The following is a 14,996-nucleotide window of genomic DNA, read 5'->3' as shown; positions in this document are numbered from 1 at the left end:
AATTTACGTCCCAGGAATGTTTACCCAAGTGCTCCATGGGCGTCAATACGTTTCATTATTTTGGAAGCAGTTTTTTTTTGTTTAATGGGTCTGAACTTAAACGTGAACTCTAGTGTACTATGTCACCTGTCCAGAAGTCCAATAAATGTAATTTAGAAAAATTATGTGCTGTCAAACCCTGCTTGTTTCAGATTCACGTGTTGCAGCTGCATGATTAAATTCTACGGAACTCCACTGCGATGGGAATTTCACTTGTGCAATCATGGCAAGCTGACAGCCTACCCTGATAGCGGTGGCATTAACTTCACGTGTATTTTCACGTATGTCAGTGATGCAAGAATAATCAGAAGCAAACGTACGGATAACAATAAATTAAAGTCAAAAAGCGGATTCCTCCCCGAGTTAGCTTTGAGATGGGCAGTGCTCGTCTCCCGTTCACAGCCTTGAGCCAATGGTGGAAATTCCACATTCTTGTGGCAGCATCAAGTCTCTCCACGGGACAAACACTGACCCTACTCATTTGTATCAACTATGGAGAGATGATGCGCTGAGCCAACACCCGACCGGGATTTGAACTTTCAACCTTCCAATTACAATACCTTGTTTATATTAAAATGACATATCGGATGTACACACTTCGACGCAGCAAGACGTACAGATATACATATTACGCACCCGCCCATCCCCCTCCCCCCCGACATTCCACTCTGTTAGGCCGCATTGTTGTTATTCTGTCCGCGAGCGTGTTCGCTTGGAAGTGCGTCGCGTTGCGTTGCCTTCACAACACAGGAGTACGTCCCACACCCCACCACCACCAACCCCCCTCGCTTGGTAACGAGCCACACGGAGGGCCGTGATAATTGCACCGCGGACGGGAGCGCCGCCGGAGCAGCCAGTCGCTTGTGGAACATTTCCCCTGGCTTCGGTGCCACGGAACGCACTTTCGGCATCGATCGGTGCCAAGGGGAGGCCGCGGCTCCGACGTGTGTCAGGCAATTTAGTCGCACGGCGCTGTGGGGTAGGGCTGAACGATTCATCGGTTTAAAATCGAAATCGCTATTTGAAACAATGCGATTAGCGAATCGCAAAGGCTGCGATTTTTTTTTGCGATTTGAAAAGTCCTGTTACTTTCTTATTGGAATTATTTAATTTTGTATTATTATAACTTTCGATTTAAAGCTTTCGTGACTGCAGGGATTCATCTTCTTGGTTATTTCGGTAAAGTCACGAAGAAGGGAAATGATTGTATTTTATTATGTTGTATTTTTATTATTTTATTATTTCCCTTCTACGTTACTTTACCGAAAGAACCAAGAAGATATTATGACTTTATTTATTTTACTTAATTGTTCTATGTTTGATTGTTCTATTTCAATGAAAACAGTTAAATAAATACATGTTGGAAGCAATTCATATCTTTTAAGTTCTCATCCTTGCATTAGAATATATAGATAGAGCAGTTCATATTTTGGTGGTGTCATGTGGTAATGCTCCATCACATGTTTAAAATCTATGACACAGTGAATATTGAACTGAAGCTTGACTTTTAAAAAATGTAATCGCAAATCAAATCGCAATCGCAATATCTGTCGGAAAAATCGCAATTAGATATTTTCCACAAAGCGTTCAGCCCTCGTGCGGGGGTAGGGACTTGTACAGCTCGTAGGAGCGACTCCCCGGGGCAATCGATCTTCACCCTTGCGACGGCGTATTTCGTGTGGGGGGGGGGGGACGCGAACCCCCCGCCTCGGAGCACTCTGCGTAAACCTGACACAATTGTGTAAAGTTTAAGCGAATAAAACGGCTCGAATAGTTGCAAGAGAAAGATTAAGAACGAGTGTCGAACGAGGAAGATGTGGAAATTGCATGCGGAATTGAGTAGAATAATGTCAATCTTACTTAAAATACGGCAACAGAAGGAGCCCCCGTTGCAAATCGTAGCAGTTTATTACACAGTTTAGGGATGAATGCCCTGCAGGCCAATTAAAAAAATGATTCTGTAATACTGCAACAAAAACCCAACATCAATTTCAAGGTGTTTTTCCGCCAATTTCCGAGTGTTTCTTCACGCTCATCACTGCAAGCCCACGGACCGCGATTGCACAGTTGAATAGCGGGGAGATGAATGCAGGGCGGGCGCCGATACGATGGCCACCATCCGTCCATTTCCAAACAAACGCTGCGATTCATGCCAATTTATGTGTCATATTGGGGGGGGGTGGGGGGTGGTGGGCAAAGCCGTGCAGCGTACTGTGCGTTTCGCTCGCCTGATTTGCCATGAGGGCCTTTTCCGTATGGAAAAATATTCATTACCGTTGCAGGGGAGCCGGGGCGCTTGAACGCACGGCAGACGATCACAATAGTACATTTCCCAACCCTGAGCGGCGTTTATTCAGATGTGCACCTGAAAAAAAAAAAAATCCACATCATCATTTGCGATGTTTCACAATTGGCTCGCTGCGGGCGATTGCCGCGGTGAAAACGCACGCAGCCTGGGAACCGGGAGATTCGCATTGAATTGTGGCTGCGATTCAACCCGCCGTACTTGCCCGCCTGCAGCTGCCACGCACATTTGTTGTTCTGTCAACCCCGTGTTGAGCGTTCGATTGGAAAATGTTCCACATCTGGGAGCATTTCCGCCCCGGTCTAAACACAACGGTTGTTCCAAAGCACCCTGTGATGTCTCCGTGGTGTTTTTCCGGCTCAAACGGGTGTTGATGAGCCCACATTTTTTAGGTGAAAATGTATTTTTTTTTTCCCATTGACAGCTGCATTGCATTATAGACCGTTCAAATCATCTCCAAAACAAGTTGTAAAGGGAATTCAATGTCATTCCAAGGGGATTATTTTTTTGTGTCCATTCCACTTTTTCTTTTTTGGGAAAGAAAGTGATATTAAACTTCTGGTGTTGTCTGGGCTGCTTATGAAGGTTTCGTTGCAGCACAAGTGGAGCATATCCATTGCACATGTTGTTGATTGTGTGGTGGGCTTTCCTATCCCATCAAACAAGTCTGAGAATGACTACTAGCTCGAAATTGGACGAACATTTTTGAAGGGATTTGACGTTGGCAGCCGTGCGCAGGCGTAGCTCAAAAAGAAAACTCAGCAGATTCAAACTCACTTGCCTCACAATGAGAAATATACACAGCGGCGGCCTCATGCTTTGTGCATCAAGCCTCTCTTCAGAGAAGAGCGAGATGGGGGCAGGTCAGGAGCCGGGGGGGGGTGTGGGTGGAGATTAACAAACGAGATCACAGTTTATTTATACTGCGAGGCTTGGGTAGAACACGAACGAGTTTTGTAAGAAAGTCGATAATGAACAGTGTTCCCAAGTTTTCTCAAGGCCCCGCGGCATGAAAGACAATCTTCAAGTTGACGTCGGTCGACCTCTTTGCTCCGCAACTCTCTTCACTCTGATGAAGAGATATTGCCTGAAATCATCATCATCATCGTCATTGTCGTCATCGTCATCTGACTGAAACATCATTCTGCTACGAGAAGGGGGTGCTTATCTTGAGTCATTTTAAATCGCAGCTCTTTTTCCCCGTCCAGTATGTTACAGAAATGAAAAATAAGTACCCCCCCCCCCAACGCCGACCCCCCCTCCCCTCCAACGATGTTAGCCTCGAGCGGTAAGCATGACGTACGGAGTCGGCCAAGTTGCCCCTCCGTGCGTGCCTTGGAACCATGGGAGATGTTATCGCCGCGGTTTATCGTGTTTCTCCGTTCGCAGGCAGCCTGCCCTACGGGGGGGGGGGGGTGGGGGGGCAGTGGAGAAGGTCAAACACGGCCTGGTCGGGTGGGCCGGACCGGCAAAATGGAACCACGGTGTAAAATTCCAGCTGCGAACGCTTTCGGCGTTAAGCACCGTTTGACGATGATCGCAAACGCCAATGCCGTCAAAGCGGCCAAACGCAGTTCTAACTCAGCTCGCCGAGGGGGCGGTGTGGGAAGGGAGGGGGGCCCCACAATTCCTGTGGGATCGCTTTTCCCATCGCGTGGGGGTTCAGTTTCTGAAAGCTTGTCACCGTTGCGTGTGCCGGTTTCCATTGTAAAATATAACCCCCGTTTGGGTTGAAGGTTTCGCAGGAGAATGAGCACTGATGATTTTGACGTGGTTTTGTTTTGCAGGCGTGCCATGGCTGCTCTCCGGGGTCTAAATGTGACTGCAGCGGAGTGAAAGGAGACCGGGTAAGTGCTTAAGCCATCGTTGTTCTAAGCGATTATTTGTTTAGCTAAATCAGTGTTGAGTTTCTCACTTCTAACGGAGCGGAACTCATCGCGCGAGTGTTCGCGTGTACGTTTTTTACGCGTGTGACCTGTGTGTGCACGTGCGCCTGCGCTAACACCGTGAATTTGACTTGACCTTCGTTTTGACCTCGGGACCTTCGCCAAGGCTCGGTGGAGATTTACAACGCTCAGTGTCGCAATCGTGACCCATGGGCTATGTTGACCTGCAGCAAATCGAGCAGCTGTTAGTGACGGTCATCAGCTATCGTAGCTAACACAAAGAGAAAGATTCCCCGTAACAGATTGTTGGGGCAAGTGCTGTTAGCGAGCACCTATCACGGCCGGCACGACATGCGAGGGGTGGGTTGGCCAGCACTATGCCCGGCCGTCTTTGTCTCCCCAGTGGCCATGTTTACACATCACACCAGGTACTCAATTGAGGCTGAGTCGACCAGAAGCTAACACACACACACACGTGTATATATACATACTACTATGTAGTAGCATCTTCACTCGGAAAATATAACAGTTATCCCAGAATTGTTTGCATGTCAAGATCACGTTGCCAATCTGGATTTAAATTCATGACATCGGCTCGATGACGGTATTAGTTGTGTTGAAGGCAACGTGAAAACGCATAACCGGTGGCGCCAGCGTGAGAAGGGGGGCTTTTCCGTCTCCCACCCATCCCAACATCGTTTGCACGCCAGGATCATCTCCTTCGCGAATGGGAAATTAAAGACAAAGCCACATCGATCTTGATTTGAAGCTTTCGTGACTGCAGGAATCCACACTCTTTGATTCTTTCGGTAAAGTCACGTAGGTAACATTTTTATTTTATTTTTCTACCTAAGTGACTTTACCGAAGGAACCAAAGAGTACAAAGCCACATTGCAGCCCAAACTGTGGACGGGAGAGTAAACCCACTTTGGTCTGCTGTGCACCTTCAATGGAGGAGGAGGAAGAGCGAAACGACATGAACTCTGCTGAAGGCCTATCGCTGTAGCGAGCAGCAGCAGACCTCCACCTCATCTCACGAGTGGGCAGTATTGCCGTACGTAAGATGAAGCCAGACACACGGAGATAGATAGAGAGCGCATCGAGATACCTAGCTACTCATCGGAACACATTCAAGACAAGCCACAGGAATGTGATTGTGGCCATACAACCAAAACTATGGACCGCACAGGAAACCCGCTGTGGTCTGCACTCCTTCAACGAAGGAGGAAGAAGAGCAACACGACATGAACTCTCTTTCTGCTGAAGCCCTCTTGTCGTAACCAGCAGCAGACCTCGACATTAGGATTTAGCTCCTAAGCAGAGTAGAATAGACTAGAATCGCCTAGCTTAGACAACTTCGTTGCGTATATGCAATCGTTCGTTTCTTTCCCGTACACATTTCTGTTCTGGCTGTTGATGTGCCCGTTCAGAGAGAGAGAAACTTCTCGAATTGACGTCATTGTTAGCAGCTGTTGTACGCATACAGCACATACGAAAGCCCAATATCACTTCACTGCTATCCTGCCTTTGCTCAGATACGATAGCTTAATTACATTTGTTACAGGATTGTGTTGCTGCGTGCCCAGTTAGAACAGCGGAACATCAAGTCCCTGGTTTATCGGCAGTGCTTTTGGAGGTTAATTGAAGAGGCCGGCTGCTGTTTTTTTTAAAAATGCGTTACGGAAGGCCTCTGGTTGTGTGTGTGTGCACACGCGCGTATTGGAAGGACGTCTGCGATTTCGATTTAACGCAGCCTGCCAGGCGCATAAAAAAACAGGAAAGGTATACACGCAGCACGTAAACCCTGGCTGTAGGCTTGCTGTAGGCACACAAGGCCGACGAGTAAAAAGAAAAAAACTATTTAAAGCGAAAAAGATTAAAAGATTTGTAAAACATTCTTTAGCTCAAACCGCAGGATTTTCTGAATGTGCAATTACACGCGCGTTGCACCGCCTAACTGCGGCAATTCACTTCACGTCGTTGGCGCGATAACAGTCGGTGTTCGCGAGCAATTCAAAGGCACGGCCGCGCTATCCGGCAGTAAAATCTCAACTTTCGCAAATTTTCGTCTCAAGTCCGAGAGCACTGGGGGTGGAGGGGGGAGCGGGTGGGGGTGGAGGGGGGGGCGGGGGGGGAGGGGGGCGGGGGTGAGGGGCACCAGCTGTCACACGCGCAGGTGGGCGCGCAACGCGTCCCCACAAGTTTACCCACCGCTTTGTGATGGGTGCTCTGGGCGTGTTGGTGAAGCCGACGCCCTTGGTATGGAACGAGCATAGGCAAAGCGGGACGCCGTGCATTGAGCCCGTTTGCAGACGTGTGTAGCTGAAGGCCAGGCGACGGGAAGCAAGCTCTGCGAAGGGGAAGTGGGACACGGCGCACTGCATCTGATGACCCCCCAACTGTGCTCCACCCTGGAAGACTCCCATCGCGCAGCGCCGATCGGTGAAAACTCAGCGTGTTTGTAAATGACGCTGCCCTATAAAGGGAGGGCCTGCCTTCGTTGCTTATGAGGACGGGACCGTCGTCCTAAAACGTCACCTGTGACAGATGTTACTTATTTTAAGGCCGCATTGTTATTGACGAATGCGTTGAGGTGTTGTTGTTGATTGTGTTCCACCACCACCAACGCAGCGGCGGTGGCAGCGGCAGCATTTCCAAATAATAAGCTCAGCGATCTGTTGTTGGGGCATCGAACGAGTCATCATTGCGAATGCTAAATTTAAGCACGAGTAATACCCTAATCTAGGCGAAAATGGACGTCATGGCTTTTGAGTCCCTCAGAATAAATGTAAATGAACGGAATCAACGTACCGTTACCCACCCAACCGTTCATCGAGTTTGGTTCGATCTCCAATGCGAAACGGCGTAAAGACAAACGCAGAAGGTCATGGGGGTGCGGAACAGATATTGGATACCCCGAGTTCTAACCCCTGTCCCCCCCTCCCGCCCCCCTCCACAAAAGTTATCACGTAACGCACAGAGACCAAAAGTATTAATCTGCGGTGCCAAGCCTCTTGGTGAACGAAGAACAAAGAACAAGGATCGCGCTTTCCCACACCGCCGCACCGCTGCCTGCGTGCGTACACACACGCGCGCCGTTCATCGTGGGTCCAAATGATTGGGAAGCTTGCGTCTTAAATCGATCAGGCGCTCGCCGAGCTCTCGACGCAAGCAAGCCCCGGCCGGCGGTGCCGCAGTTTGGCGTCCGCTCGCTTTGCCGTGACCGCATTCAAAAACTGAGGCTAATGAGAACGTGGGATAATCTCTCAATCTCTGCGGCCCTGTCAACTGCAAATTTGGCTGCGTCCATGCTGCCGCCTACCGCTCGCTTGTCTTTTTTCTTATCTCAACGATGAGCAATCCCTGACGGGGTCCACGGAAACGTGGATGCAAGAGAGAGTCCTTGGGGCGGGCGCTATTTCCCCCCTCTGATCTCAATCGTTCGAATAAAATGCACAGGAGGAGCACGTGGATAATGAGGTATGTATCCTGGACATTTGTGACAAAGAGCTTCATAGCTCATCGGATTCCTCCAGTCTGAATGAAGATTCTGCCTCTGATGTATGCGCACGTTCGAGATGTCGCATTGACCGTGAAGAAAACACGCTAAATAGGGCTTGGGCAGGATTCTTTTTCTTGAATTGAATGATACATTGATAAGCAAAGTACAAATAAACGGTGGTGGTTGAGACTCACAATGGAACGGCGGCCAAATGAAGGAATGCACCCAGGAAGACGCCGACTGGAGATGGGAGCACACATCTAGCTCCTGTGCAGCAATCTCCGTGGATTGCGCTGTCACAGCACTGTGGGAGATGGTGACGGCTTTGCGAGGAGGCTGACATCGAGCGGTGGATCGGTCATCACTGCTTCTGATATTCTGGCCTGAAAGTGGGTAAAAAGGCTAAGGGGCAATCAGTCATAATCCTTGGAGTCTTCTTAATGAGATGAATGACTTCATTTGGATTTGTTGACGCACAAGTTGCACGTTGTGAAATCCATTTGTTTGCAGCCGTCACGCAGATGGTGATGGCTTCACTCGTAATTCACAGAAACTGCTGGAGCTGACATTTCGCTACACGTTGAACATTACTGAAACCATAACACGAATGCACAAGTGTCTCCCACAGCAAACACACACCAGGACCCTCCTGTGTTTAGTTCGTTGTCCTTCCTCCGCACCTCCGATTAGCACGGTTGGCTACGTACGGTGTGAAAGAAGTTCAACGTACATGCATGCATACATGAAGAGTCCCAGCATGCTTTGCATATAGGAATGACCTCGCAATTCGTTGCTCGTATTCTGCACAATTGCACCACGGCACGATGTGTTGGTGGTACTGCAGTACACCAAAGCGTGAGCGCATGCGCGACGTAAGAACACGTCCTGCTAGAGCGGTGCCCTTAGCGCTACGAAACACTCGGCAGATGTGGACGAATGAGATCAACACATTCTTTGTCCGCTGGAGGGATTTCCGCGCAGAATGTGAATTTTTGCAGCTGTTTGCGATTCTGCGGGAAGTCCGTGGGTGTTTCTGTGGCTAATGAGTCTCAGAGCGGAGTTCTCCCGTCCCGCGTCTATCTGACGAGGTGTGTGCTGAGTGTCGTGTTTACGAATGAAGCCGAGCTTCCGATCAGATTGTCCTTGCTTGCCCTTCAGAGGTCGACAACAAAGGGTCAAAGTTATAGATTCCTTGACAATGAAAAACCCATTAAAGAGCATTGAGACACTGTTGCTCTTCTCTTGTTCCCAGCCCTGAGTTAATGGTGGAAATTCCACATTGCTATGGGCGGGCGGGGGGGGGGGCGAGGCCATCCGTAAGAGCACCACCGCGGACTTCTCTGATTGTGAGACTTTCGCTCTCCCACTGAGCCACAGTTGGCAGAAAGTGGCCAATTAAACAAAAAATCGACTTGTTCAGTTTTTTTTATATTTTATATTGAAAGGTTAGTATTTTGAAAGCATTCTATTGTTGTACATTATGCAAAGGCCCTTTGTTTACCCCCCCAAAAAAGCCTCATTGAGACTTAAGACTCTTTATTTTCAGAAGGGTCCCGCATTATTGGGATGTTTGGCAATTTCCACGAATGAGTTTGTGTGGGGGAGGAAATCCGAGTACTCATGGAAATGTTACATACAGGAGAGGAGACACTCAAAGCTTCACACAAATACATTAAAGAATCCGTTGCTGTACTGCCACCTCTTGCCCATCAAGTAGCCAAATCCTAATAACACGGGGTAATTTGGTCAAAGGGAACTCTCACTCAACAAATGTTTTATCAGTTATATTATTTCATGGTAGCTTGTCAAGCATTTCACGTATACGCAACCCCATTGTTTTTCGCAAGGTCATCCAACTGCATTGGCCGAGGAAAATTTGGCTGCAAACATTTGACTGCCGCCGTGAACCAGGGCAGACCGTGGGGACTCCACCAAAACAATTTTCCACCCCTCATATTAGTGCAATGAAAAACACATGTGTACGGATCCTATGGCACGTGGAGCATCGAACCAAACATACGGTAAACCATGTGTACAAGGGCAACGGTGGGAAAGTGCCACTGCTGAGCTGAAATCGAGCTTGCTGTGCATATTCCGTCACTTCACTGTGCGCTCCAGAAAACGGAATTGGGGGGGGCGTTTAACAATGCATCGATTCATCAATTTGAAATAGATTATTTTGCTCGGCGAAGGGCTGAGTCAAACCCCCAACCATGATTTAAACTCGAAACCTTTGCATTGCGAAGCTGTCCGCTCTATCGCTGGGGCCACCTGGCCAGTTTTATTATCATTGAGTATTCGGGCAGGCTGAGGTGACTGGCCAGGCCTGAGGTTAATGCCCATGTTGGGTACTGGAGCCAGCGCCTCTGAAACACCAGGTCAATGCCCCAGGGCATGTGAGTGAAATGCATGTGTGGTCAGTGTGGTGGTATCAGCCAGGTCACACATGACTGCACAAACACGCCGGTCCGTAATTGGCTGTTTGCGGTAAGTAAGGTCACAGTCAGTGCCCGGAGTACATAAACTTGTTTTAGGCCCGAGGCTTGAAGCCTGAATAGGGCCGGGGAATTAAACTAGTGGTGCCAGACCTACGGTACAATGCAGTTTCATAGTGGCTCTAGAGCATCTAGTCCGAGGTGATCGCAGAGATGGAGCGATTTAAATCCGCTCGTTTGCAGATGCCGAGTGGATTATCACATCGCAGGACCCTAAGAGGTCGTGACTGTTTGGATAGATCTTCATCCAGCAGTGGATTAACCATGGCTGCTGATGATGATAATGAGTGCCTAAATGCTGGGCAAGTCCATCATCGGGACGAAATGGGTGTTGTTGATCATGTTTGCACTGTCCTTCTACTGTTCACCTTTTGGCATCCTGTCCTCTATAGCATTGGTGCATGCCAATCAGTTTCAATGACTAATGTGTACATTATCGAAGCATATTTATTTTAATTTTATTTTTTTTGGCCGCAAGTAGGTGTGGCTAATGCAGACTTGATGCCTTGTAATTCGTGTCTCTATGGTGGTGCTTGAACATCTTTATGCCAGATAAGGGTATAGGCCTTTTTTTACACAACTCATTATCTATCCAAGTAATTTGGGCGATCTCTCGTAGTTAACTCGAGACCGGATTGCGAGCCGGTGGTGGTGGTGGGGGGGAATCTGTGAACTGGAGTGCCATGGTTGCATTTACGGGTGAGGGTGAGGAATTTATTGTGGGGTATATTACGAATGATGTGGAGTTTTTTTTAAGTGAAGGGCTTTTGTAAAGTTCCAGTCGTTATACATTGGGGAGATGTCTGGTAGTTCTGAATTCTGAAAGCATCGCAATTTCTTTTTTCTTCCAGATTTGAGCCTGGTAGCTGCAGTCCATTTTTGTGTGTTGCAAACAAACTAAATGCCCCCTTGTTCGGATGCTCGAACAAAAAAAAACTCCTCCAAAAGACAGACAGCATTGTTCCAATTGAAATGCTCCTTAACAGGATGCTGTGATGTCAGGCTAAAAATATGCACAGAGAAGGGGGCTTTTTATTTCGAGCTGTGAGCTGACCAGGATGAGAACCGGTAAATAAAAAGGGCCCGTCGGTTTGTTTGCTTTGTTTTCTCTTCTTTTTGCGTGTGTATTTGCCGCCCGTGATTTACGTTGGGGTTTTGTTGTGGGTGTTTGTGAATGCAGGGAGACAGGGGCCTTCCTGGGCTGCAGGGGCCTTCAGGCCTTCCAGGATTTCCGGGGCCCGAGGGGCAGCCGGGCCTGAGGGGTCCCAAGGCACGTTCGATGATCTCCACACCTCGCCTGTGGCCCCTTTCCTCCCGACCTCTTAACCCTTGCCAGCTCTGCGCCACTGTGGTCTCCCATCACCATTAAAACACACACACACAGATGCGCCACGTTCGCTCTGACCAATTTATTTTTCTTGTGACATAAAACTCTGTGATGGATTGGTCAATGTCAATGCTCTAAAGAGGCAAAATGTTAATCTTAGGTGATTTTTTGTGCAATGGTCCTTCTAAAGGAAGAATCAAGGGAAGCGTTAACCAGAAAAAGCCTGACCATAGGCCTCAACATTATATTTGATATTTTTTACCATATTTAAAAATATTTTTGCTGATGAATATATTTGTACTCATAATGACTACCCCAGTTCAATAGCTATGAATGATTACATTATCATGCTCCATGAAGCAAGTTTATTATATATACTGCAAACCATGCTGTTAATGAGTGCTCTAAGAATTATTAACGAACATTTCTGGAAGGCAATGACCCAGTCTTGAAAAGTTGACATTGATTTGAAGACCTCCGCCCCCCCCCCCCGACCAAACGTTAGAGTAAAATCCTTTTCTGCAACTTCAGTAGCCCGTTACCTCCTTGGCAGACAACGGCCTGTGGGACATATTCCAAGGTTCTTGTCACGCCATCTCCTCATCCTCACTTTGAATTTGTTTGCAAAAAATACTATCTGATTCAAAAGAAACAAAAGGGGAGGAGCACATGTTTTTCAAAACAAGCCGGTTGTTTGGCAGCGACGATATTTGACTCGTATGGAATTGCGAGTGGGCTTTGGGCGGGGACACATCTCGCCTATGAGACGGCTCAAGGACAAAACGCTGGCGACGGAATGGCGTCCAAAGGAGAGATAGAATAGCGAGAGCCGGTGAGAAGTCTTCTTTCCAGCGGTGGATAGAGCGTGGTTGACGAAGACTTTTCTTTTCCCAGTGAAGCGCATCTTTAATTGTGTAGTTCACCAAACGTGTGGTTTGTTTCGATGTCCGTCCTGAAAAGTTTGACTCCCATCCGTAGAGCAAGTGGGAGTTTTTCCTGGAACCCATATTGTCCCCCGCCACCCGGCCCCCAAATGCAATCGTTTATCTTCCGGGAAAACAAGTGGCGATTACATTTTTAAGTTAAGGTCAAGCAGCAGGAGCTCTAATCAGCGCCATAAAGTCAGAGCGATCAACAGCGAAACGATATTCATCGCCCGCCGGAGCGCAAGAGGCAGCAGGAGAAACAAAGTTCGCAACCTCTGCTTGTGTTCTATCGGCGCAAACCACTCTCAACCACATGGCCACCAGGGTCAGGTTAATCAGTTGTGGGGCCCCTTTCTAAAGTTCGCTGTTGAGAAAAGTAGTTTTGCCTGCAGTATGAGGAGAGGCTCTCCTCCCATTGGCCTCTTAACGGCGTTGTTTGTGCCAAAGAAACAACGCGGCAAGCTGTGGGGCCCCTTCTGCACGACGCGAGCACATGGAGTATTGGCATTCAGGGTCGCAACTATTGGGGGGGGGGGGGGGTTATGCGCCAGCGTTACAAGATGCATAGGGGGGCCCGGTCGGCCACAAGGGGGGCCCCGAATCGACAAAAAATGTTAAGAAAAAATTATTCGACAAAAATATTCCAATGATGAACTAATGAATGCCAAAAATTGTTACAATTGAAAACACATTTACGAAGAATACACACGGCGTAAAATTTAGTAGCGCTACTGATGGTGTTTGTAACTGAACATGTCCATTAAAGCAAGGCACATGGTAACTTCATCGTGAGTATTGCACCTTTAAATATTTGTTATTAATAATGTCACTGTGAGACTGTCTTCCTCTAAACCCACTACACGGTGCAACTAGAATAACAAATATCGTTATCGCCTACATATTATTATTGTATGCGGGTTACAAAACATCCGTAGCTTTTTCAGTAAAAGCGAGTCGGGAGAAAGGAGAGGAGGGTCGCACAGTCGTATCTTGCCGACCCACCCCGTTGAAAGAGGTCATTGTGCCCCTGCCAGCCTCCGTGCTGATGTTGGTAACGGAGAGATGAGCGCTGGAATAAAACATCTGCGGGAACAGTGGCCTCTTCCATTAATAGATCAATAAACGGGGCGGTGTAACGTCGACCAATCGAGACACTTCATGGGACCTCCTTTGCCAGTACCAAAATATACTAATAGGGGTTGTCCCCTTTTTTCTGGCAACAAAACTGACACCTTTTGCAAGGAATCATGCTTACATTAACCACAATACTTGCAGTCAAATGCAAAAAAAAACAATACTCTGATAATTTATGCATTGTCTTTGAAACTGATTGGTCCACACCAGAGACAGCTTTCTTTAGAGCCTAGTCTCATATGGTGTTCGACCAGATGACGCCAAAAGGCGCACAGTTCAAGACAACGCAACTACCAGAGTAATGAGAGCTCGGGTTGAGCAGCTACATCATGGGACCTCCTTTGCCAGTACCAAAATATACTAATAGGATTTTCCCCCTTTTTTCTGCCAACAAAACTGACACCTTTTGCAAGGAATCATGCTTACATTAAGCAAAAAAAAGGGGAAAACCCCTATTAGTATCGAGACACTTGGTCAAGGTTGTGTCGGGGCGACCCGCATGGCAGCAGTTTGTAACCGGCCCGCATTGTTTGCATTGGATTCGAGTGTTTGTGGGCTGGCTCACAGATTCTCGAAGGTGACATGAGATACCTGCTGTGCCAGATGCTCGTTTGATTGAAATTTCCGAACATTCGCTTACAGGGTTGGACTGTTTACATGCCAGTGTCAGCGTCCCCTGACGCACAGTCACAAGTTTCGTATGAGAAGGATGTTCTTCTATTGCTTGCGGGACTTGTCCGCAAAGGGTGTGCCCTTAGCAAAGTGTAGAGGTTTTTTTCGTCTTCAAGAATTGTAAATAAGGAAATAAAGATGTTACATTTGCACTCCATGAGTTTAATTTTTTTTAACACTGGTTTTTTTTTACAAATCTGCTTAAGATTTAATTCGTAGGGAGTTTTATTAAGGACTCTCTCATATGGTTTAGATGTTGCCTATTGTTTATAAACACGACCCTCTATTGGCAAAGGATAACTTACACGATATGTATGTTTAAATTCTGAGCTTTCTTAAGACAATGTTAAATACTTAACAGGTTGGTATTCAATGTAAGCATATACATTACCATACATTCCGTAAAGTAAAAAAAATGCTGTCATGGCCAGCAATACCAGCCTCATTTCACGTAGTAATTTAACTCATGATGAGAAACTGCCGGTTGATTGATGGTTGGCTCGAGTCAGCGAGCGATGTGGCACACCTGTAACGAAATAACAATGTGTGTGAACGTGCCTCCACTAACATTATTTGACCTTTTACTTTCAGGGTGACAGTGGAGACTCTGGCCCGTATGGACCAAAAGGAAATCGCGTAAGTTGCTTGAGTACATTATCTTGAACGACGTCTTAAAAGTCGTTGTTCCCGCAAGTCGATTCTGAGAATTC

The 14,996-nt window shown here is 47.5% G+C and overlaps 1 protein-coding gene across 1 annotated transcript in view; it reads left to right on the top strand.

Moving 5' to 3' along the window:
* LOC144947047 (uncharacterized) overlaps positions 1 to 14,996 on the top strand; it is a 143,297-nt gene that overhangs the window by 56,996 nt on the left and 71,305 nt on the right. The window contains exons 2-4 of the mRNA XM_078876192.1: positions 4,132 to 4,191; positions 11,408 to 11,497; positions 14,878 to 14,922. Coding sequence (XP_078732318.1) covers positions 4,132 to 4,191; positions 11,408 to 11,497; positions 14,878 to 14,922 — 195 coding nt within the window. The remainder of the gene's footprint in view (positions 1 to 4,131; positions 4,192 to 11,407; positions 11,498 to 14,877; positions 14,923 to 14,996) is intronic.

The sequence above is a fragment of the Lampetra fluviatilis genome, chromosome 43 (genome assembly GCF_964198595.1).
Source record: "Lampetra fluviatilis chromosome 43, kcLamFluv1.1, whole genome shotgun sequence".
NCBI classification, from domain to species: Eukaryota; Metazoa; Chordata; class Hyperoartia; order Petromyzontiformes; family Petromyzontidae; genus Lampetra; species Lampetra fluviatilis.
The sequence above is the reverse complement of the archived record's forward strand: the minus strand, read 5'-3'. Positions and strand labels throughout refer to the sequence as shown.